This window comes from Micromys minutus (genome assembly GCF_963924665.1).
Source record: "Micromys minutus genome assembly, chromosome: 1".
NCBI classification, from domain to species: Eukaryota; Metazoa; Chordata; class Mammalia; order Rodentia; family Muridae; genus Micromys; species Micromys minutus.
The window spans coordinates 229823461-229848594 of record NC_137969.1 but is presented as its reverse complement, the minus strand read 5'-3'; the positions used below and the strand labels follow the sequence as shown (position 1 = coordinate 229848594).

Sequence of the window (25134 nt, the reverse complement as noted above, 5' to 3'; positions counted from 1 at the left end):
TCTTCAATGCTTTACTCACATATAAGAAATGGTGAAAAGGAGCTGGAAAGATGGTTCAGTGGTTAACAGCACTTGTTGCTTTTGCAAAGGATCTAGTTCTGTACGCACATGACAGTTCAGACCAGTTCTAAGTTCAAGAGGACTTGATGCCCTCTTCTGGCTTCTGCACATACTTTATACATTTAATGTACTTATATATGTGTAGGCAAACACTTCCACACATAAACAGTGAGTGGTCTGCTTTTTGTGTGACTAAAACAAAGACAAGTGTATTTATGTGTGATGAAACAAAGGTATTTTTCTGGAAAAGGTTTAAAGGGGAAAGGAATTTACACAAAATAACCTATTTCACAATGCAGTGAACTTTTATAATGTGAACTTTCAATCTCCTAGCATTAATTTGAAGCTCCCAACAGAAATGACAGGGTATAAAAGTCTAAAGAAGGAAACTAATTATTTTTGCCTTTAGGTCTGTCTCTTTAGGAAAGATTATGGTTTTCCTTCTAGTCTCAAAGTAAAGCAACTTGGTGATCTCATCCCAAACTGATTGCCTTCAGTTATGTCTACACAAAACACACGTGACCCAAGATTAGAGAAGCTGCAGGTGTGGAGGAGCTGCAGACGGATGCTGAATGTAATGACACAGCTGAGCGCACTCTGAGGGCTGAAAGGCAGTGAATGCCAAGATAAACAGAGACTATTTAGGCACACTGAAGAACACACAGAACAGTGTGCCTTGTGTATCTGGAGCAAACAGCTCACGATAATGCCATGTATATGCCTTCCAGAAGGATTTCACATCCACCTAGGTTTCAGGCAAATCCACCAAAGACTTGAAATGTTTTTTCCTTTTTTGGGTCAATGTGGACTGAGTTTTAAAAAGCTATTTTCCTAACAGTGAGGAAGAGTATCCACTGACCATATAAATGTGTTTATGTACACATATGTACATGTTACTTCCTGCTGGAAGTGAGACAACTGTCACTAAATGAGTAGCTTCTGACACCTAATGCACAAGCAGCAGAGTACTTGCTTATCTGTAGCAGACTGTGATGGATGCCAGCGCTGCTCTCATTTTGTACTTGAACCATAAAGATACAAAAACTATGTAAAATTTTCCTCAGGAGGAAGGCTACTAATATTGCAGGTGAAACATCTTTAGAATATGATACAAAATACATTGGCATGACACCCTTGAGAACCAGTGTCATAAATAACCTTCTCTCTTTCAAAAAACCAAGCAGGACCAAGGCCACAAGTTGGGGTACAGATAAGTGGAGGAAGGACAGAAGGAAGCTCTGCACAAGAAGGGAAGCTCAGAAGCCTCTGAGTATAAAAGCACAGTTCACAGCACCCTAGGTCCCAGAAGAAGTGCAAGTATTTTACCTTCTCTCCTTTCTAGATAATATGGAAAGCAGGCTTTTTAAATTTTATATTGGTCTTCTTTCTGTGAATACTTCCAAGTACAGAAGCTCATATCCATAAGTGCTATAGAAAATGTCTGCCTATGACAATCCAATTAGAGCAAATAGTTCATGTGAAATGCTGGTCCAGGACTTCCACAACTGGGAAATGTTTTATTTTTCTTCTTGAGTTTTAAAGGGACAGGAGACCAGGACTGTGGAGTTTAGTAGACTCCAGTGTCCTCAGGGCTCAACTCATAAATCCTAGTTAGGAATATGACAGAACTTATAAAAGCTGTCATTGCCACCTAGAGGTGAAGGGAAGACATGGCTCAGTCAGCTAGCTTAGGTTAATCCTCTCACCTGACTCCAAAACAAATTAAAAGTAAACAAAGTAAAAGACACCGCTGTCACAGTACAGTGTGGCCTGTCAAGCCCCTATCCATAAACAGGTATTGGGAAACTGTTTTCTTCTTCACATAAACACAAATGGCCAGCCTTCATGTAGTCCATTTTCAAAATTAATTTTCTAAAATCAGAAGCACGCAGAGACTGTGACTTTCAGCTTATCATGTCCATGCGCGGGTGGAAAGAACACTCTTATACGGCTGTAAACAATCCCAACTAAGTCATGACACAGGGGAACTGCAAAGCAAACTAGATGACTAAAAAAAAGTAAGAGAAAAGAACACAAGAAAGTTACATGCTTCTTAAAATAACTGCGAGGATTTATGGAAACTGCTGCCTGTAAGTCTTTGTGGATATGGGAGACAAAATTCCAAGTTATTATAAATTTAACTTAATTCTGTTGACAGGTAGTACCTTAAAAGCTACTAAGCATCACAAAAACAAAACAAAACAAAAAAAAAAAAAAAAAAAAAAAAAAGCCCTGGATTTATAACCACAGCAAAGAATATGATTTATATTTTAAGGGGTGAAAGCCATGAATATCCCATGAATATGAGAAAACATGACCATTCAATGAGCTCCAATTCCCACCCACTACCCCATCAGAACTCAGAACCCAGAAACCACTCTTATGCAAATCTCTCTTCTGCTGCAGAAAAGGCAGCAGGTATTGCGGTTGTAAGAATTAACATAAGGACCTGGTGTATGACAAGTAATTAAATGTGACTTATTTCCCTTCTAGATCTACTCTGAAAAACATTACTTCTCTTAATATCCTAGAGCTCTGATAACAACCCTCAGTGCATGAAACTACCCTGTGGCCTCTACACCTGAGAAAGCCTGTGTATCCACCTTATGCAGACCTGCAGGTGAAGCTGTAGAGTACCAAGACTGTTTTCTGTCATTTGAATCCCACACTCTATTTCCCCAAGTTGAACTAACAGAAAGAAGCCTAGTCTTAGAAACTTTTTTAATGGATCCACTCTATCATATGCAGCCAATCCCTTCTCCCAAGAAAGCCTCTTACCTAGCCAATCCTTCCTCATAGAGATAGATGACAAGGGGATCATAGGAAGTCACAAGCACATAGAGGCGCACGTCAAACTTGAAATCTAGGAAGAAAGTTGGGAGTCACAAGAAAAACTAATTTCATCTGTTTTCTGTTACAAAGTATGCTACAACACAACCAAGAGTTATGAGAGAATAAACAGTCCTTATCACATAAAACTCATGGCACACATCTTGTATTTTGATTCTAAGTAACTGCTCATACAATGGTATGCAGTATAGTCGCTAAATACATACAGTGTGATGTTGTAACATGATCCAAACACAATTCCAAGGTTGTGAAGATTTCTAAGTGCTTGTGAGAAAATGTCAAGAAGCCAAGAGTCTTACAACCTCAGTTTCCTCAAAATCATGGGAATGTTCTTATATCAGGCTTTGTGCCCCTTCCAGATGTAGCAGATTAGAGTGAATTTGCTTCAAATTATTCATTATAATTGCTTATTATTAGTTGTTTATACACATCTAAGGAAAAACATGGTTTGCCACATGCAGTTTGCCTTTGTGCCTCTAACACTTTACTCATGTGATTCTTCTTAACCCTTAAGAGTATAAATTGTCTGAGCTCTGAATAAAGTTAGCTACTGTATGCAACTTTAGTAATCCTCATTTACTGGCTCCATTCTCCCAGATGCCACCACCAAATAGAGAAAATAAACAGATATTTTCAGATATTTCAGTTGTTTTAGATAATACTGTGACCATTTCTAGAGTATGTACATGCACACGTGTGTATGCATTTGTTTGTGTGCCTGAATGAGCAGTATATCTCTCCTGGTAACAACTAATTTCAGTTTCAAAAGGTAAAGAACTTTCCTCATGTCTGGAACAATGGGTACCAGAAATGTCAGACCAGCTTTAAAAGACTTACTAGAGAAGACTATGAAAGGTCACAAAGTTAAGCAAGATCCAGCCCAGTCTACTGAAGAGTCAATCGAAACTCACCATCTATGAGTAGGGGGTTGTTAATGTAACGGGAGACCAAGATGTTCTCTTCCAGGGAGATCTGGTTTGGCTGTTGAGCAAACAAAAAGGAATGAAAATGGAAAAATCCTAAAATGTATAGCTGAGGGGGAGTTCTTTACCTAAAGAAAAAAAAAAGATACTATGGAAAAATCTGTAATATTCAAGTGGCCAGAGGACATGCCACTGTGGATACTCAATTACAATGGAGAAAAATAAATTTACATAGCACTTCTCATAATAAATGCAGTTAAATAGCTTTCAAGATTTATATGCATGGTATAAAATAGTTATTTGCCAAGAAAATAAGAGCTACTTTAAAAATACAAAGTTGCTTCTTTGAAAATGTAAAGACCAATGGAAGTTTTAAAACATTCCACTATTCCCAATGCACCTCTCATTAGTTGTTCTGAAAAGTCACAGATGCACAATGCTGTCTAGCATTCCCAGTGAGATGGAATGGATACTTGACTCACATACAGCACTTGCTAAGCGACCGTGTGTAAAAGACTGAATTAGGACGTTTTAAGATCTCACCAATGGGAAGCTGTTTATATAAGAAGTAGTGGGTACTGCCGCCCGTGTGTAAAGCACTGAGCACACAGTGATGGAGAAAACAGATGCATCTGTGCCCTCACGGAACTTCAGAGTCAGCAGCTCCTTTCCCCCAAAGGGTCTACTGTTTCAGTTAGAACAGCAACATGTAGACTCTAAAAGGGACACAGAGCAGCAGTTCTACAAACATAAGATGTCAAGCTGCCAAAAGGGCAGATCTGCAGGACTGTGAAGGAAGAGCAGACACAGAGGCAAGCAGTGAAAGCCTCAGGCATGTGAGTGCTGGGGAAAGGAGGCCACTGCCACATGCACAGTCCAGCAGAAAGGACTGAGGCAGAGTCACAGGCTTGAGGCTAAAAGCTGTAACTAGGAACTAGGGCAAGGGGTGGGAGAGAACCAGAAGGGAGGGAACCCTCTGGCAGAGCGATTTGAATTGGCAAGAGAATCAAGACTGAGTATGGTGGGAAGCAGGCAATTGTTACAGACTCCACACAGAGAAAGCCGTAAGATAAAGAAACCTCAAACAGAACAACTGCATGTGTGATTAGACAGAAAGATCAGCTTCCAGTCAACCCAGAAGGGTAAGGGGCTCCCTCCTAACTGTAAATGGTAACAACAGCAATGTGAGACAAACTACAGTAGCTGCTTGGAAATGACTGGCAACATTCGAAGAAATAATTACAATTTAATAGAGGTACTGAGCATTTACCACGTGCCAAGAGCTGTTCTTAGCATGTCCCAAGTGTTATTTTATCCCCACCCAACCCCAGGGGCAGATACAACACAGTCCACATTCCATAGATGAGTGGTGTGGACCTGCTCTGACACAGAGCTGTAAGCACCGGCGCAGCACTGGAGCCTGCGCAGGGTCTCAGAGGTTTCACTTTCAAGCACTGTTCACAGTGCTCCCCAAATTCTGGCACAAAACAACTGTCCCCCAAATCAAAAAGTCTGAAACAAGAAATTTTCTAGCCCAAGTACCACTGCTGTCATCTCAAAGTCAGACGTCAGCTTTTACAGCATCTTTATGTATCCTATGAACACAGTGGCATCAATATCCCTAATGAATTCAATCACCCATCCTATTTTCTGATGCCCTTACACTTCTTGATGAGTCTATGGCAAGTACCATCTCCATTCTGAGTCACCCAGTAAGTAAGAGTGCCTGTCATCTCTAGAAAAGCAAAGCTTCAGGCTGTAGCACCAATGGCTACAATTGAGCAACAGCTGTAGATTCCATCTGAGAAACACCTATGGGCTACAACAGTACATGACTGATACCCAGCTGTGCTCCAGTGGAAGGGCTTCACTCCATGGCACAGCTAATGCCCATCCCTACTTCTCCTCTACTCCCTAAAAATCTAACCACTGAATTATGTATAATATCAACTTCTGTTCCAGAACTTTAATACTTGCCCTTTACCTCTCATTCCTATCTGCATAAGAAAAACTAACTTCTCATAAACTAAAGGAATATTTGAAAATGGTTCCTTTGCCTAGTATTATATATTAAAGCCCAAGTAATAAAAGTTTTTGACATCCTTTAGAGAATTTCCTATTCACTAATCCTCAGTTAACTAATTTAAAAGTATTTCCATTTCAAGGTAGAATTTCCTCTCAAAGTAAAAGGAGGCTAATGCAGGAATCAGAATTGCTATGGAAACTTGACATATACTTATTTTCCTAAACTAGATCTCAAGCTTGGGGTATTAAGTAGGGTAGAGAGTGTCGTGGTCAAGAGTGGATGCCCTGGAACCAGCTGGACCTCAGCTATAATCATGGCTCTACCACTTACTAGGAAAACGGGAACTCTCATACAGGGTTCTTATGAAGAGAATTGACTGGTTCTATTTGGATTCAAATGAAAGGCACAGGTTAAATGCTCTCAAAGTATCAGTTGGTGCTAGAAGTAGGGGTCTACACCTTTATTCCCAGCACTCAAAAGACTGAGGCAAGTGAATCTCTTCAAGTTCTGGCTCTATATGGAGAGTTCCAGGTCAGGCAGGGATACAATAGTGAAACCCTGTCAAAAATGTCTCAAAAAGTATCGGTTGTTATTGCTACTGGTGCACACTCAACAGGATCTATGTGGTTCTAGCTTCTGCATTCCACAACTCAACAACATTCATCCCACATGCCAGAGCAGTACACTCAACTACAGTGAAGACACAGAAGATTAGAAAGTATCAAGAGGGTTAAAGTGCACACAGCCAGCACTTCTTAAATAACTGTCAAACAGTAAGAAACACAGAGAACATAAGATAAAAACATGCAAAGAAATGAAAGCAAGGACATATGGGTTATATTCATGAGAGGGATGAAGAGTGTGGCTTAACAGTCTTCTGAACTTCACCATCTCAGGATGTATATTAATAGAACTACGGATAACAGAGGACACAAAGGTGACTGAATTAGACCTCAATAGTAAAACCCATACCTTAATCAGAAAACACCAGGTCTTCCCCAACCTCAATTTGAATATCGTTAAACTGGGAAAGTGTGGCATTTAGTCGGGTTACTGAAGAAGCTGGAGTTAAGAGCTCTGTTCCTTTATGCTTCATTTCTAGATGAAAGCACATCATTAGGAGCCCTGTCAGGCTGCCACAGGATGCTTCCCTCTGCAGGGGTTTACAATGCCCTCCTCAGGACTGCCACACTTTTCTTGCCTTTTTTTTTTTTTTTTTTTTTTTTTTTTGTTCCCTTTATATTTATTTATTTTTTTAAAGTTGCTTTTGTGGATATTCTCCAGTAGGCTCTGACTACTACAGGGCAGTTTTACTAATAGATCTCCTTATGCTTGTGGAAAGATAGGGACTGAAATTTTCATTTGACCTTCACATCTACATCCAGCCTCCTACCACAGTCCCTCCCCAACTCCTACAAGTTCTACACAGACCCTCTGTCTTAGTGTTCTTTCTCTCCCTCCCCCTCAACCCTGAAAGAAAAGCAGGCAGCAGCCTTGGAAAGAGTTACTTCATCCAGTTGGCTAATGGGTCACATATTCCAGGGAAAGGATCCAGGTATGGAAAAGAAGGGATGGTTAAGGGGAGAAGAGAGGATTAACAGTGCAGTTTGTCGGTCTGGGTAAAAGGCGATAAAATTCCAGTTTTGGGGTGAAATGGGAATATGCTCCCATTAGAATCATGTGCTGCCAGTTCCCCTTGTGCATGCTGGCATCTTCCCAGGCTTCTGTCTGGCACCTCCACTAAATACCTAAAAGAATCAGATTCATTCCAAAGCTTCACCAGTGGGGAGGGGAACTGGCAAAGGTGTAGCCAAGTACTTTGATCTATGCAGGGGGTCTCAAGGGATTGAGCCCATGGAGAGGTGGGAGGGAGAAAGAGACTCTTACATAGGCTGCCAAACTTACATTCCCTAAAGAGGAGTCATTCCCTTTATGAGCCTCAGCGAAGAGTTGGAGCAAGGGGTTCCCAGCTCCATTAAGGAAAGTTTAACTTTTCTATTCTTTATGATGTTAGCTTTAAAAGAACAAATCACTAGGGCAAAAGATCATTCCAAAATGAGGGGGGGAAAAGCCCCACATGAGCTGGGAATAGATCCTATTCTCTTTGACTCATGTCTACGAAAATAAAAAGCAAACTTGAACCGTAGCTGACTCTCAATAGCAATTCCATTTGGCAGCTAAAACCCAAACCCAAACTAGTGCAGTCCACGCAATTCAAACAACACTGTGCTCCTGGCAAAGAGCTAAAGGCAAGACTGTCAGATGGGAGCCTTATGCCAAGGTCACAGAGACAAGACAGAGACAAGGCATACCACCATGTTTTATACCACACAGGACCCAGGGTTAAGGGGCTCCAGGTGACAGGACTGGTGACTGAGGTCTGATGCTATAGTAGTTGCTCTGCCAGATTCCGAGTCTGTCCTTTCCCAGTAAGAAAGGTCTGACCATAATTTGTTTACTGTACAGTTTTGGACCCAGAATGAATCTAAGGACTTTCCAAAGTAAAACACTTTAGAAAATTCATTTCTGCACACACAGAAAATAGCTCCAATGTGAAAAAAATAACTGGGGAATTTAAGATGGAGTACTGACCACACACACGATGTATCTAACCCAGCATTCCTTTCCAGAGCTCACTGGAAAGACAGAAAGGATATTTTCAAAAGATTGAAATAACAACAAAGGCTAGAGGAAAAAAGGAGCCAGAATAGATCAAAAGTCTAAGTAAATCTTCAAAGATAGGGAGCAGATAAGATTAGGGTTTAAAAAACAAAAAACAAAAAACAAAAAACAAAACAAAAAAAAAAAAAAAAAAAAAAAAAATAGCAGAGCAGAGAAAGTTCTAGCCCCAAATACCAGGTAATGAAGATTCTCAAGGAGGCCACTGCAAAGGTCCAAGCTGGTGGCCAGACTGAAAGTAATCCAGCCTTAGAAAGTGGAAACAGGAACTCTTCAGAGCAGTGAATACTGGTGAGCTCCAAGTGTGACTAAAAGACCCTGCCTCAGAGAATAAGGTACAAGAGCAAAGCAAAGATGTCAGTTATCAATCTTGTGCTTCAAATAGGTGCACACACACACACACCCACACACTCACATACACACACACACACACACACACACACACACACACACAAACATACAAATATATGCATTCACCACAAATACATATGAAAAAAAGAAGGAAAATATAAACAAAGATAAAAAGAGGGTATTTTTCCCCAGAGTAAAGAAAAAATAGATAAACAGTGCATACCAAATATCTAGAAGGAAGAAAACGAACTCTGGACTTAAGTACTGGTTAAATTTTGCAATCCTAGTGTTGTAGTCTATTACTGCTAAGCTTAAATTTTTAATAAACTTATAAAGGAGAAAAAAACTAAATCAGTTATTTTTAAAAAGTAATGTTATATAACTCTAAAATCTGACAGCAAAAACTAATTAAACATAAGGGGATCTACCCTATATTCAACCACCAAACCCAAACAATATTGCTGCTGCCCAGAAGTGCATGCTGACAGGAGCCTGATATAGCTGTCTCCTGAGAGGCTCTGCCAGAACATAACAAATACAGAGCGGATGCTTGCAGCCAACCATAGAACTGAGAATGGGGTCCTTAATGGAGGAGTGAGAGAAAGAATTGGAGGAGTTAAAGGGGTTTGCAACACCATAAGAACAAGACCAACCAACCAGAGCTCCCAGAGATTAAACCACTATCCAAAGGGCACACATGGACGGACCCATGGCTCCAACTGCACACATAGCAGAAAATGGCCTTGCTGGGCATCAATGGGAGAAGTCCTTGGTCCTGCCAAGGCTTGATGCTGCAGTGTCGGGAAATGTCAGGGTGGGGAGGTGGGAGGGGGTGAGTGAACACCCTCATAGAAGCAGGGGAAGAGGAGATGGGATAGGGGATATGGAGGAAAGGGGAGAACATTCAAATTGTAAATAAAAATAAATAAATAAAAGCAGAGGAAAAAAAAAACTAATGAGCAAATTAAAAAAAAAAAAAAAAAAAGATCCAAAAGAGAAACAATGGATTCAGATGTTTTGCTTGTTTCTAAAAAACATTAAAGACCTAGCACAGAGATTAAAAAACAAACAAACAAACAAAAACTAATTAAACGTAAGAGATGAACAGGTAGAAGTAATATGGGTGTAATAAATGTAAAATGGGAAATTACTAAATACAATTAAGAATTTGAAAAAATAGGCTGGTGAGATGGCTCAGTGGTTAAAAGCACTGGTTGTTCTTCTAAAAGGTCCTGAGTTCAATTCCGAGCAACCACATGGTGGTTCACAACCATCTGTAATGAGATCTGATGCCTTTTTTTTGGCACACAAGTGTACAGGCAGATAGAGCGCATATAGATGTGTGTGTGTGTGTGTGTGTGTGTGTGTACACACAGCTATTAAATCTTTAAAAAAGAATTTGAGAAAACAAGAAATATAAAATGACCATGTTATAGAAAAATCCAATGAGACTGGAGTTGACATTTTATTTCATTTATTCTGAATCTATATTATTATTATTGTTGTTGTTTTTGTTGTGGTTCTGAGGCCTAAACCCAGTCTTGTACATAGCTTCTTAGCACTCAGTCATGCTCCCATCTTTATTAATTATCAAAACAACATTTAACAGGGATTTTGTCAAGAATGAAAGAAAGGATGGGGGAGGAGCAGGAGGAGGGAAGAGCAGGAGAGGAGGAGGAAACGGTGGCAAAAAAAACGTCTTGTACTCAAAGCCTGATGGGTGACACTCAGAGCTGGGAGCTGAAGACAGAAAAGACACCTCTTTTGTGGAAATACAAAAGCCTGCCTTCCCCCAAAACCCATCTAGCAAGTGATGCTTTGGCCATGGAGTAAGTGTGTCCCAGTGAGAGAGGGGGCTGCTGCCCAGAGTGACCAGCCGAAGGGCAGCAAACAGCCTGCCTTCACTCTGCTGAGCTCAGAGCAGAAGGAAATACCTGCTCAAACCAGTGCTAGGCCTACAGTACTTACATTGTTGATCAAGTAGACACCCCGTCCCCTAGAAGAGGCCACTGGTTTTACTATCCAAGGTCCTCGGTCCTTCGAATATGAATCTGCTCAAAATATTGGGAGATAAAGAGGGAAGAGAAAACAAAGAAAAAGAGCATGAGTTTGTTATCTTAAACTGCAACAATCTCTTAGATACCCAAAGAACTCCACATCTCCAGCTAGAGCCAAAGTTAGAATCACCTGTTTTCAGATTGGCCGTAAAGAGGAAAATGAGGCAGGAAGAAGAGGAGGAAGGAGGACAAGAATAACTCATCACTCGAATAATTACCTTCCACTGTTTCCTCTTTCTTACAAAAGGAGGAAAACAAAAATGAGGTAAAATCTGAATGTTAGTCTGTTTCCAAAAACAACCTTTGGGAACCTGAAAGTCTCGTCTTTGTTAACTGAAGGACTGCTAGTACAAAGAGGCAATTGAGGTTCTTACTACATCTCCAAATAGAGTTACTGACTTTGAATGATTCTTCAGAGCTTATAAACCAGGCAGAGCTTTAGGGTAGGGAAGCATTATGATTTCCGAATAGAAGGGAGTCTGTCCATTCACCAGCTTCAGCTCTGCTTTTAGGTATCTTTGGGTCGTGAGAAGAAAAGGCAGAAAACTGACACAGAGACACCCTAGGGCTCATGCATGGTCTAGGGAGAAGCAGAGGACTCGGACTGCTGAGTGTAACCCCAGGAACAAGAGAGCTGTGGCAGTACTCACTGCACCCCCTTTCTGATGACCCTGAAGCACTAGTTTAAAGGATAAGGGAAAGAAAGACCTGGAAGCTAAGGTTTCTTGCTACTTTTCTTCTCTGAAAAGTGGGAGTATAAAGATAGTCCAGTGAGTCAAAATGTCCTGGGCCTCTCAAACCACCTGGCTCTTCTACACCAGAATAACATCATCTTATTCAGAACACAAAAGCATAAACTCAATAAAGTCCCCTCAAGGTTATGCTCTCTGGCTTAAGTTTTTAAAAGGCCAAATGCTGCCACCTGTGTGTGCTAATCCCTACCTTCACTCCTCCCACAAGAAAACACAAACTTCCCCTAATCCTCAGCAGGGTCCCACCCAGGCCAACCTCAGGACCCTGCAGCCCAGCAGCCCAGCAGCCCAGCAGCCCAGCAGCCCAGCAGCCCAGCAGCCCAGCAGCCTAGCACTAACAACAACCCTCTAGGGCACCACATCTTTCCAGACCACATGCCTGCCTTTTCATCCCTCTTCTGTTGGCAGAAGCTAAATCAGCTCTTTTATGCTCCAAAAAGGAACTTGACTTTGTCAGTACCGCAAACCCTTCAATCAGGGTTTACTTTTATGGGAGACCAGGGGATGGACCAAGGTACATTTGTCCACCTTTCCCCATCTACCCTTGCCTTTCCCTGGATGCAACTAAACAGAATCACCAGTAGAAGAAGAAATGGCTTCTAGACATTGGATATGTTTAGAACTGTATCCTCTGTTGGGGATGAGGGGTGGCACACACCTTTAGTCCCAGCACTCAGGAGACAGAGGCAAGTAGATGTCTGGTTTTGAGGCCAGCCTGGGCTACAAGTTTCAAGACAGCCACAGCTACACAGAGAAACCCTGTCTTGAAAGAAGAAATAGAAGAGGAAGAGGAGGAAGAAGAGAAAGAGAAGGAACAAAGGAGGAGAAAGAAGGGAGGAAGAGGAGGAAGAAAACTGTTTCCTCTATCACTGTTCACAAGAGTGTGGAACTTGTGCAGGGGCTGGAAGTATGGCTCGGCTGGTAAGAACACTGGCTAAGCACAGAGGATCCAGCAGATCCATGTTGGGTAGCTCACAACCTCGTGTAACTTCTACTCCAGGGAATCTTCTGGTCTCTGCAGACACCTACACACACACACACACACACATACACACACACACAAAAAAAATTTAAAAATACATCTTTAAAAATTCCATTGTACATATACATGAAGTTATCCCATGCAGTGCTAAAAAAGGGAGAAATTAATTAAATCTACTCTATCATATCTACATGAGAAGTAAAGCCAGGCCATGAGCGATACTGGTTTTGTAAGAAGTGCAAGCTCTGTTGTGAGAGCTCAACTCTGCTGCTGGAACTTAAGACAGATAATATAACACAGGACAGTGGCTGTGTTCCCATGAAGTCTCATTTATGCCCTGAATTTTACGCCATTTCCACATGCCACAAATTTACAGTCATCTTTACTTAAACTACTGACTGGAAAATGTAAAAAGCAGGCTGGAGAGGTGGCTCAGCGGTTAAGAGCACTGACTGCTCTTCCAGGGGTCCTTTGTTCAACTCCCAGCAACCACATGGTGGCTCCCAGCCATCTGTACTGGGATCTGATGCCATCTGGCATGCAGGTGTAATGCAGATAGAGGAATCACACCAAACATAAATAAATAAATAAAATCTAAAAAGGAAGGAAGGAAGGAAGGAAGGAAGGAAGGAAGGAAGGAAGGAAGGAAGGAAGGAAGGAAGGAAGAAAATGTAAAAAGCATCCTTAGCTCACAGGAATGTCTGCAAACAGGCTGAGGACTGAATGACTCAAAGGCCACATTTGCAGGTACCTGATTAACACGAGAACCTTCGACAAACACAGTCAATGATAATACTGTTAATTAACTGATGTAGAAGGATCTGTGGAAAAGAAGAAAGCATGAGGCAATAGTGCTTGAGTCCCTCCATCCCACACCCATTTAAGCTGTCTGCTAGGAACTGCCAAGAATATCTTCAGAAAGACATGCAAAAAGAACTAGTAGCAAGCACTGGTGAGTCCTGAGGAAAGAACTAAGATTACTATTTTATTTAGCTTTATACATTACTCTTTGAAAGAGTGTAGTTTAGATCATGTTAAAATAGTGCCATAGAAGAAAGGTATATAGTTCCATATGAGAAAAATTTAAATCTAAGAAAAATGAGGCTACTGAACACAAAATATGTCACTGTTTTATGATCTCCCACAGATCTCTGAGGAAGCAGAGTGGGCGGAGTGTGCTTTGAGTAGGACATGTCCCACATACGCTCAGTTAGAATACCTGGTCCCCAGCTGGTGGCACTGACAGGGAAAGTCCTGGAAACCTGAATGAGGTGGACCTTGAGGCTTTATAGCCCAGCCCCAGTTCCTGTCCACTCTTTATTTCCTATGTATAGATGCAATGTGACCAGCCAGCTCCCTGCTCCCACCACAATGCTTTCCTGACCTGGATCCCTCTGGAAGTGTCCGACAGAATAACCCTTGCTCCCTTAAGTTGCTTTTGCACAGGATTTTATCACAGCACCAGAAAAGAAGCTAATTTAAGAAGCTATTAATATAAAACAATGATGATGATGATGATAGTTTTATAGGCTCCATGCATTCATTCATTCAAAGCCTGTTAAGTTTCTAATCTGCCCAGTAGCTTTCCTAGATATACAGCAGTAAGACAGTCTTCTCCCTCACAGAGGAGGCTAGCAGACAGACAGACATTAAACAAGCTCTTACAGACACTGAGAGTTATGCAGTAGAGGAGTGTATAAAATGCCTCAGACAACAAATGTCTGGAGATAGCACCTTCCATGGATGCTGCTGAAACTCTCACTTTCAGAGAAAGGCAAGTGTACCTAAGATGCAGCATCTGCCACTGGTGTGCTTGCTGGTCATCGGCCCTGCTTTGTGAGCTACTGTTTGGGGTTCAGGAGGTAGCTCAGTGGCCACACACTTCCTCAGCATGCATGGGATCCTGTGCTCAATCCCCAACACTGCAAGGAATAAAATTTTTAACTAAAAAAAATTAAATTCTACTTCTGGTGCTTCATTCCTGGTATGTCCTAAGAGCTCCAATCTCAGGATTCTTCTTCTGTGCTGGCACTTTTACAATGATTTGCAATATTTTGAAACAAAGATCTATTTCTTTTACAAGTATTTTTAAAAAATAAGCAAGAAGCAAGAAAAATCAGAGGCAAAGGTCCGAGCAGTCTCTTTAAGACATTATAGTCAACTCTGACAACACTTCCCATCACCTTCCAGTTCCAGCAGCAGCTTGTTCAGTACAGTGGAGGGAACACAATGGGAGCAGGAGCGCTGTCTGCTTCTCAGGTTTGATGAGGCCAGTAGATAATGCTCTTCAAAATGAGCAATTCTTCTCATTTGCTAAGGTATCTTATAAAATTATGGTCTTAGAATGCACTGATCTGAGGTCCTCCAATAAAACATGGAACCCCAGTTTTGCTTGCACCTCAGAACTATTTCTCAGCCTCCATCTTTAGGTAGTGATGCCACAGAATACAGTTCCAGGAAGATGCTCTGCTAATCTGTACTGCTGCCGCCCTAGTCTTCCTTGTCATTTCCTTTTTCCTGCCTAAAAGTCATTTTCTTGAAGAAAATGGCTGGAGTGAGCAAAAGATCCTTAGGCAGGGTTCTCTAGGGTCACAGACCTACAGTCTACTAAACATTACATGGAAATAGGCACCAAGAATCTGCAAGAATCTGTGCTGTGTACCCCCAGTCCTACTCAACTGTGATTCAGAGCAGCTCAGGGGACCCCAAGCTTTCCAATCTCTGGCTATAGTGACTGGCTTCTAGGCTCAATCTCTTCACATACAAACTTAAGACTTTTTCTTATTATGACAAAAAGCTCATCTTCTCAGTGCCTCTGAAAAGCTTCCTGTCTTGCTCAATCCTGTCAAAGGTGCTGCCGGGACCTTTCTGCCCTTTTAACAAACACAAACACACTTTGCTCTCACTCTTGGCATAAGAACATACCACCCTCCTTACTAGGCAGGCTGGGAACTCATCACATGAGTCTAGCAAACTGCTCTCTTCTCCATGGGAAGTCTCACGAAGCCAGAGTGAGCCTTCTTCCCTCCCTCCTTTCAGGGGAGTGGTACCCACTTCCTTTCTGAGGGTGCCTCTTGTGCATGAGTCACTGCCTCTTCAGAGCCCTCTGTCCCGGGCTCTCCTAACATCTCTCCTTCCTCCCAGCTATGTCTGTGGGGCTGCTTCTCTGTCTTCATATAGCTCTTATCATCACTTTCATCTGGAACCTCCGGAATCTGTTTTTACAACTGTCTGCAAAACATCACTGCATGCTTCCCCACAGCACCCCAAAAGTACACCATGTCCAAACTGGCCACTCCTCTTTTCTCTAACAGCTCCTCTTATATTTTACTGGTGGTATTCTTGCTTAGACTCACAAGTCCTGTGGGGCAGTGGTGGTTCACACCTATAATCCTAACTCCCAAGGAGGCTGAGGCAAGACTGCTAGGGCCCCGACTTTGAGGTCAGCTTGGGTAAACAACTCCACCATTACCCCAGTGATCCCCACAGCCTCTATAACTCGCATCTTTGGAGGTTTGTTTGGACCTTTTGGCTGATACTCCTCACATCTAGCTCATACATCCTGTGTTCCCTTCACCCTACCTACTCACACTTGTCTATTTTCATGATCATGGTTGCCATTTACACTTGGTCACATGCCCTGCACTCTTGATTCTTCCTACATCACACTTACTGAGTCAGGATCTGGCCTGAGGGGAACAGGGAAGGGCTGGAAACAACCTAGCTGCTCAACCAGGCCTGGAAAGGTTAATTCAATGAGGCCAAAGGAGTAAGTATCTCATTTTAAACTGAGATGCAGGCCTGTGTTCCTGTTACTTGTAACTTTAATTTTTTTTCAAATCCTATTTTTAATGAGGGTTCTTAAAGGCGTTAATCTCCCTTCTAGTCCACCACTCACCAGAAGAAGTGAAAAAGAAAGAATATGGGGGAAGTGGACCTGTTTAGAAATGGTTCTTTGTTGTGACTCCCATCTATGTTGTCTGGAAATCAGCAGCTCAGTTTACAGGTCAGCAGGGGCAGCTCAATCCACGGGCCAGTTCGGTAGAGTAAGGATAGCAAACACGAATCAGCAGCGGTGGCACTACCTAGCAGAGACAGCCAGGCTTGCCTCGAGTCAGCAGAAGGGACCAGCAGGGATGCTAGAAGAAGTTCTTAGCTGTGCCTCTCTCAGTAAAGCAAAGCCTCAAGACCAACAAGCGTTGCACAGCTAGCTTTATAAGCAAGCCTTGCTCAGTCTCCATCACTGTCTGAGTCTTTCTTATACTCCCTCTAAACATCACGTGTCCTCCACCTGTCCTGCCTCAGCACGTGAGCTGTCTCAGCTGACATCACTCTGCCAATCAGCCCAAGTCAGGGAAAGCAGCAAGAAACATCAGCACATCACCTGAAGTTTTTTGGTGCATTTCTCTCTATGGAGTCCTGACAAATGGAGCTCAACTATTCGATGTAAGGCAGACCAAAGCATGCTCTGTCATTAGCAATGAATCCTTCATTGTTCCTTTATGTGTTTACTTTAACAGAATATCCTTTCTCCTCTGTCTGGTTCATCAAAATGTTTGTTTCTTCATAAGTCTGCCTTAGCCTTTCACTTGTGCCTGCATCAATAAAACGTTCCTTCACATGTTTGCCCCAGCAAAACACCATCTGATACAACTGACTCTCCAAAGAACCCTTACGTTTTCACTTCAGTTACTTACCAATAGATGCCCATGTGTATATTTTATTAGACACCTATGTATATTTTTTATTAGGATGAACTCAAAAGGAAAAAAGAATATAACTGATATCACCAAACTCTTAACACTGAAAAACATAGGCTGCTGGCCATGGTAGCACCCTTTAGTCACAGCTGGGAGGCAGAGGTCAGCTTGGTCTACTAAGCCAGTTCTATTTAGGCCAGCTGGAAATACATAGTCAAACCCTGTCTCCAAAGGTAAACAAGCAAGGACAAGTTTTAAAAAGACATATAATACTTGTTCCCCAAAGAACACAAGCCCAAAAGTCAAGGCAGAAAAAATGTAAAAGTATAAGTTGGAAAAAAAAAAAAAAAAAAAAAAGACGCCAAAAAGAAAACATGCTGGGCTGGAGAGATGGCTCAGTGGCTAAGAGCACTGCTCTTCCAGAGGTCCTGAGTTCAACTCCCAGTAATCACATGGTGGCTCACAACCATCTGTAATGGGATCTGATGCCCTCTTCTGGTGTGTCTGAAGACAGCTACAGTGTACTTATATAAATAAAAAAATTAAATAAATTTAAAAAAAGAAAAGAAAAAAGAAAATATGCAGTTCACAGACACAGGACAAAATGCCCTCAACACATACTGTCTCTCAACAACAGAAAGATAACTGGGCAAAAATGCATGTGCCTGGGTGACACCACTGTGTTCTTATGTAAATTATTACTGTCAACCTATCAGAAGTAAACACAGAAGAGCACCATCCAAATACTAATAATTTAAATTTCATATCTGTAACTGTACTTAGTAGTAGAGCACAATTTTTCAAAGATTTGGAAGCCCCAGTTAGATGTAAGATCAGCAATCTCTAATAACTATGCCTCAGGTTCAGAAGCTGGAGCATTCTCAGTGAAGCACTTACTACAGAATTCCGCATACTCAGCAGGCAGGAGAAAGGTCTGAGGGAGAATGTGGAAAGCCTTAAATCCATGAGTATGCTGCATCCGAATGATGTTTTTGTACAGTCGGTCCTTGCGAGTTAGTTCATAAGACCTGAAAAACAAGAAAGTTGTTCTATTTCAGTGAGCTACACCTACGAAGTTGTTCTGTTACCACACTGAGAGGCCCTCGGATCTTGAGTTCTAAAGCAGCTACTGAAGAAAGCAGGTTACCCCAAATCTATCACACAGCCGCTCTGATACTCCTTATTAAACAGTCCATCAAATGGACATTTTTTATCAGACTTGTTCATAAAGATGCCACTTATATACAATACCCTCCACCTTTTTCATGTGTAATTCTGATGTATTAATTAGGTAATGACCACCACAATCAAGATACAGGACAATACGAACATGCTAAAGTAGCCTCAGTCCCCTTGCAGACAGCTGTTTCAATCACTACCACACACAGGGCAAACACCTGTTTACTTTTCCTTCTGAACAGTCAGATGAGCAGGATCATGCAGTGGTATCCTTTCCACTGAGCATGAAGCATCTCAGCTTTATCTCTACTGGCTGTATCCATCAGCATTTTATTCTTTATGTTCTCAGTTACAGGTTGTGGTGGATATATTACAGTTTATTATATATTCACCAGTTGAAGGCCATCTAGATTATTTCCAGTTTAGGAGAAACGGAATAAAGCTGCTCGGAAGCATTTACATATAGGTTTGTATATAAACATCAAGTTTTATGCAAACATTTCCATTTTCCAAGTTGCACGCCCGCCATGTAACTTACCCAGTTGCATTAGTTATCTATTGCTAGATAATCAAAAACCCTAATGATTTCAAGTGGTAGCTTGAAATAGTAGTTTGCATCTGTGATGTCACATGGTCACTGTGGCCTGCGGTGTGGGATGACAGGTGACGAGGTTAAAATCAGGTGTGTGCCTACACTGCCATCATCAGGCCTGACTAGGATGGAGCGTGCACTCCACAGGATGGATGCTTGCAGTTCCTCAGGGGAACTCTTCCACAAGGCTGCACACTTTCATGTTGTGCTGCTGGCTTCTAGGACCACTGATCCAAGAAAGAGGGTTGTAATGTGTGTAATGACCAAGGCCCCAAAATAACACACTGTCTTGTGTCATATCCCATTTGTCAGAAAAAAATTAAGTATGGTTGATAATCAAGAACAGAAAGATTTAGCTCAACCTTTCAAGGCACATTTTACAATCACCATTTATTCTGAGGATACTAGAAAAACAGGCTCAGTATCTCCTACCGTATTCTGAGATGTAGAGGAAAGACCAAAGCCTTTTCTGAGTCTCCACTCTCAGCTCCACAGAACTACTCAATACTTTTGACACCAGCTAGGGGTCTGGGATTGCTTTCCCACCACCAGCAGGCAATGCCAGTGCAGATACTACTAGGTGTCCTCTAAGTCAACTTGGAACTGTCTACCTGGACGTGGTATCAGATCCTTCAGGATAAAGGCTCAGTCCCCATGGCTGACCCTAGTTGCAACTAGCAGACTGTTGCAGCTGTGCTTCTGACCAGCTAACCCAGGACCTTTTCTTTGGGTTTAATGTGTTTGCTTGAGTGGGTCACAGACCTCGGTAAAACACACTTTAACGGCTGACTGTAAAGCATATTACAAAGAACACAGATGGGGCTGGAGAGATGGCTCAGAGGTTAAGAGCACTGACTGCTCTTCCAAAGGTCATGAGTTCAATTCCCACCAACCACATGGTCGCTTACAACCATCTGTAATGAGATCTGATGCCCTCTTCTGGTGTGTCTGAAGACAGCTACAGTGTACTCACATACATAAAATAAATAAATCTTAAAAAAAAAAAAAAAAGAACACAGATAAAGAGATATGCTCAAGATGACATGTAGAGGAAGGGATACAGCGCTGGCTGCCCTCTCTCTGGCACTGTACCCGCCTGGACCTCCACATGCTCTATCTAACTCTCCTAAGCTAGCCCCTTTGGGGCTGTAATGAAAGCATCACTAAGCAGGTATCACTGATCAAGTAACTGGTCACTGGTGATCATGTTAAAACTTCGACCTTGCCCCGCTTCCTGATGGTTGAGTGGCAGACTGAAGCACCAACCCTATTACCAGGACTTAGACTTTGCTAGGGCCTGTGACCATCCTGAAACCACTGCCAGTCACCAAGCAAACCATTAGCACACAAAAGACAGTGGTGATGCCACAGATTCTAGCAATAAAAACCAAGAGACTGAGACTGAGACCAAGAGATACTTAACAGTTTCCAAGTATTCAAGGTGACTGTAGCATTTGCCCTTCTACTAGCAGTTGCTAAGCACATTAGTCGCCATACATCTGGCTTTCAGAGGCACTTGGTGTTAACTTTTAAAGCCATTTTAATAGGTATATTCAGTACTATATGATTTTAATTTATATTCCGAAAATTTATATGCCTAATGATGTTGACAATCTTTGACCACACAAAAATTTTCCTTGACACATCTATTTAAAGTTTTCCCTATTTTGCTAAATTCGATTTGCTAAATACATATATACATGCATCTATTTATGTGTATACACACACACACACACACACACACACACACACATATATATATATATATCTACACTAAATCTTTAGTATTAGTATTCACTAAATCTTTTTTCCATTTTTAAAACTACTGAGTTTATTGGAGATTGTGATATACTTTGGATAAAAAATCTTAATCAGCTCTTTATAACTACTTCTCCAGCCTATGTCTTGTTTTCTCACTTTCTTAAAAGTCTTTTTCCACTCTGGTAAAGTCCCTTGTGTTTCTATCTTTTTGCGAATCAAACTTTTTTCTAAGAAACCTCTGTCTAAGCAAAGATCATCAAAATCTCCTTCATATGGGTTTGTGTTTAAATTTTACATCTGTAATCTTTATTTCAATTTTTTAAAGATTTATTTATTTTATTTGTATGAGTACACTGTAGCTGTCTTCAGACACACCAGAAGATCCCATTACAGATGGTTGTGAATCACCATGTGGTTGCTAGGAATTGAACTTAGGACCTCTGGAAAAGCAGCCAGTGCTCTTAACCACTGAGTCATCTCTAGCCCCAAAATGGGTTTTTTAAAACTTGATTTTAAAGTATAAAATCTATTCTAAAACAGATTTGAATATAATAAAAAGATGTTTTAAGCCTGATTTTTTATAAATATGCTCAAATTTCAGAATGAAAGAACTAGAATTATAAGGTTCCACCTCAGAGCTACAGCATGAGACCTTGTCCTGAAATAAACAGATCTGTCATTAAAATTAATGGCCTATGAGTTGACAAGTTTGTTTAAAACAAATGGAAACCATCATCACGGAAGAAGGAAGTGTTAAGCTAGAATCTGACCTTAATGTGTTGTGTCTTTAGAATCCTAATTTATTTATTTTGTCTGTTTCTCTGAGACAGCTGGCACTGACTTGTTCTATAGCCAAGGCTGGCATAAACTTCTGTCTCCTGCTTCTGTGTCCCAAGTATAAGGACTGTAAGCATGTGCCACCACACTCCAATTAAAACCCTGAAAACACTTTCTGCCCGAGAAAAATGTACCATATTGAGACATGAGTTGAATCATTCTTCAGTAGAAATGAAATTGTAACAGTGAGAGGAAAGGTGAGAAGAGAGATCCCATCCATATAGGATGCTGTGAACAGCCTCAACTTTAGGAAAGAGAATTAGAAATTGTCTCTCTAAAAACTTTCACATCTCCATAGCCCTTGAAGGAATATGAACACCCCAGTCTCAAGCGTGGGCTGTGGCACTTCCTAAGTTTATTCTTCTTCCACTTCCCCCTAAGAACACTAACCCTCTCCACTGGCTACATATTCCAATGACAGCTACCTTTAAACCCTACAAAGAACCCAGAGGAGCATTACCTGGGGAAGTGATTAACCTTTTGTGCTTCAGAGAGGGTTCGAAGTAAGAAGGGCTTTAGGTGGGATCCTGTCCACATCAAGTTATAGTCAGTGCTGCTCGGGTGAACCTAGGCAAAAAGACACATGAAAAAACAAACAAAATCAGCAGCAGCCTGTCTCCAGAGGAGCAAGGGCAGAGAGAATCAATGGCTTCTTACCTACAGAGGCCTCTCAGCATGGCCAGCTACTACATAAGCCTATTACTGCAGCAGAGTACTAACTACTACAGCAAACAAGATAATGAGGGTTAAAGAAAGGGAAAGCTAGGGAGAGCTCAAACCCAGACAATAAAGCAAATTAATCCATCTGTACAAGTCATCTCTAACACACAGATCAAAGTATGCTCAAAACTGAACCCCAAACCCCATTTTCTCAGATTTTCCTTATGTTCTTGTAGATCATAACTAAAGCCAAATCTAGAAAGATGGCCCAGTGGTTAGGAGTATGTACTGTTCTTAAAGAACAATTCCTAGCACCTCCACTGGGTGGCTCAGTAACCACCTATAACTCCAGCTACAGGAGATGCTGATGCCTCAGGCCTCTATGGGCACCTACATTCCTATACACAGACATGAAACTAAAAATTAGAACAGTAAATATAAGAAAAGATTTAAGCCTTAGATTTCTTTTATTCATTTATTAGAATCCATTTGTCCACTCATTATTAATATGTACTCTGTCCATACAACATACTAGGACAATGGCAAATGCTGAAGATAGAAAAATATCAAAACAGGACATAAACAGTATGAGGTCCCCAAGTGTCCCCTATTGATACCAACCTAGAATAAGCAGCTAGCAAGCAGGCTTTCAGCAGTAGGATCAGTAGTAGTGAACTATGGGGGCATCTGTGCCTGTCCTTATTAATGACAAATTTCAGTTCCCAGTTTCCACAGGGGATGACTTGGTTCTAGATATTAAAGTACCTGCCAGTCACCCACCCACCCTCTTCTCTATAAAACTTATGACCTAAGCTGGCCCAACAGTCCTATCACAAAAAAAGGCATAAGGACAGTGAATGGAGTCCAATAACTTTCACAGAAGCGTCTTGAGTAACCCTAGAGATCCCTGACCTTTGGTCCCCAAGGCTGCTGTCACCTCTCTCCTTCCAAAGCAGCCTCTACTGTGAGCCACCGTTTCCACAGCATTCTACAACTCTGCCTTTGTTTCAGTTAAGAGTCTGGTTCTGTTGCATCAGAAAACTTGTCATGGGCAACTCTGCCCAAATCTAAGACCGTCACAGGAAAAAGGGGAGAGGGGGATCCTGTGGAAATGCTTCCCATGTACCAAAAGGAGAAACTGCTGGTAGTACCAAGTTCTGTATGTAGAGCCTCTAATCACTGGTCCCGTGCGCTTCCTAGCGCTGCCTCTGCGGATGGATAAAGTCAGTTAGGTAGCTAGGATTTCAGCTTTTGAAGTGATCAGGCAAGGTGAGGTCATAAAAGTGAGCTTACTTCATGAAATCCATGGGCTGTCAGAATGCTTCGCACCAGGCGACTGTCCGTTCTCACAATCTTATAAGACAAATGATAACGTTCTAAAGAAAAATACAGAATCAAGTTTAGTAGCCACAAAGTTTAATTACAAGGACAAAAACTAAAGAGCAACATGGGAGTTTGCTTAATGTACTCTAGTGTTATGTGCCAGCCTTAAAGCTACTATAAGTCAGTTGAGAATGCTTGGAGCCAATACAATAAATATATTTTAAGTAGTGTGTTGTGATGTGCATACCAAGCCCTGGGTGGAGGACACAGGACAACTCTGTGCAGCCGCTCCCTTCCTCCTCCCTTCCACTGCCCCAGGCACCGAACTCCGGTCCTCAGGCTTGCAGGACAAGCAATCTATTCTCAGTCTTCTTGCCAGCCAGAAACCAAGCAAGCGTTCTTAAGCTAAGAGCCTGCAGAGTTCACTCAATATCAAAAGGGGAGGGAAACCTACATCTTTGTTTTCACTAGTTTCCAGCTGAAATTTAACAATGCTTTCAATGAGGAACATCCACCACAGAAACAAGTAGTGTAACAGTGCTGCTACACATGAAGACACGCCAGGCATTAAGTTCACTTCACAGATGTGACAGAGTTCACGGTACTTACAAGTTTAACAAACTAGCACGTTAACAAAAACTACGTTATGTTTGGATCTGGGGTTCCAATACATTTTTATTGTGCACTCCTGCATCAAGGATTACAAGCATGCATCACATTTAGCTATTTGTCTCTTTAATTACTGTATTTCAATACAACTCATTTCTATCTATTTGTCTATTTTTCCACCTTAAAATCATTACTCTGGGGAAAAAGCCCTCATGCTTTTCCAGACTGACAATTGTATTTAAAAGGCTAAGAGCTCCTGTTCCAGACAGCCCTCTATGTCTGCAAATGCTGAATATCAGCACATCTTAGACAAGAGGTCTCACCACTAAGAAAGGCCAGCAGGGACTGCAAGTGCTCCTTTTAAGTAGGCCTACACATGCTTCCAGTCCAGCTTCTCACCAGCCTCCTGACCTTGTGCACACTTCCTGCTGGCCCCTGGAGACAGAACCTGTGCCCTGACTGTGTTTGAAAGAAAAATCTGTAATCATGTGAACATTTTACTCTGAGCCTTGGAACTAATTCTTCCTATATACCCCTACAAACTGAGAATCTTAGCTAAAAATTCTATGGAAATTCTTTTACTATTGTTTATTTGTTTGTTTTAGGGACAAAGTTTACTCCAGCCCATGTTAGAGTGACTTAAGGATCCCACCTTAGTCTTCAGAGTGCTGAAATTACAGGAACAAGCCGGAACACCTGTCCAGATCTGTGTTTTTAAAGGCCCATATCCTGAACAACTATGAGTACAATGCAGACATCTGCAAGTACCTAGCACCACACTCAGCTCCATCAT

At 41.6% G+C, this 25134-nt stretch overlaps 1 protein-coding gene across 2 annotated transcripts in view; it reads right to left on the bottom strand.

Moving 5' to 3' along the window:
• Positions 1 to 25134, bottom strand: part of TTLL5 (tubulin tyrosine ligase like 5) — a 219522-nt gene that overhangs the window by 179007 nt on the left and 15381 nt on the right. For both annotated transcript variants that reach the window (XM_080928217.1, XM_080928218.1), the window contains exons 4-9: positions 23703 to 23785; positions 22210 to 22316; positions 18278 to 18408; positions 10858 to 10940; positions 3822 to 3891; positions 2839 to 2923 (exon numbers count right to left, since the gene is read on the bottom strand). In XM_080928217.1, the coding sequence (XP_080784343.1) occupies positions 2839 to 2923; positions 3822 to 3891; positions 10858 to 10940; positions 18278 to 18408; positions 22210 to 22316; positions 23703 to 23785 (559 nt within the window). The remainder of the gene's footprint in view (positions 1 to 2838; positions 2924 to 3821; positions 3892 to 10857; positions 10941 to 18277; positions 18409 to 22209; positions 22317 to 23702; positions 23786 to 25134) is intronic.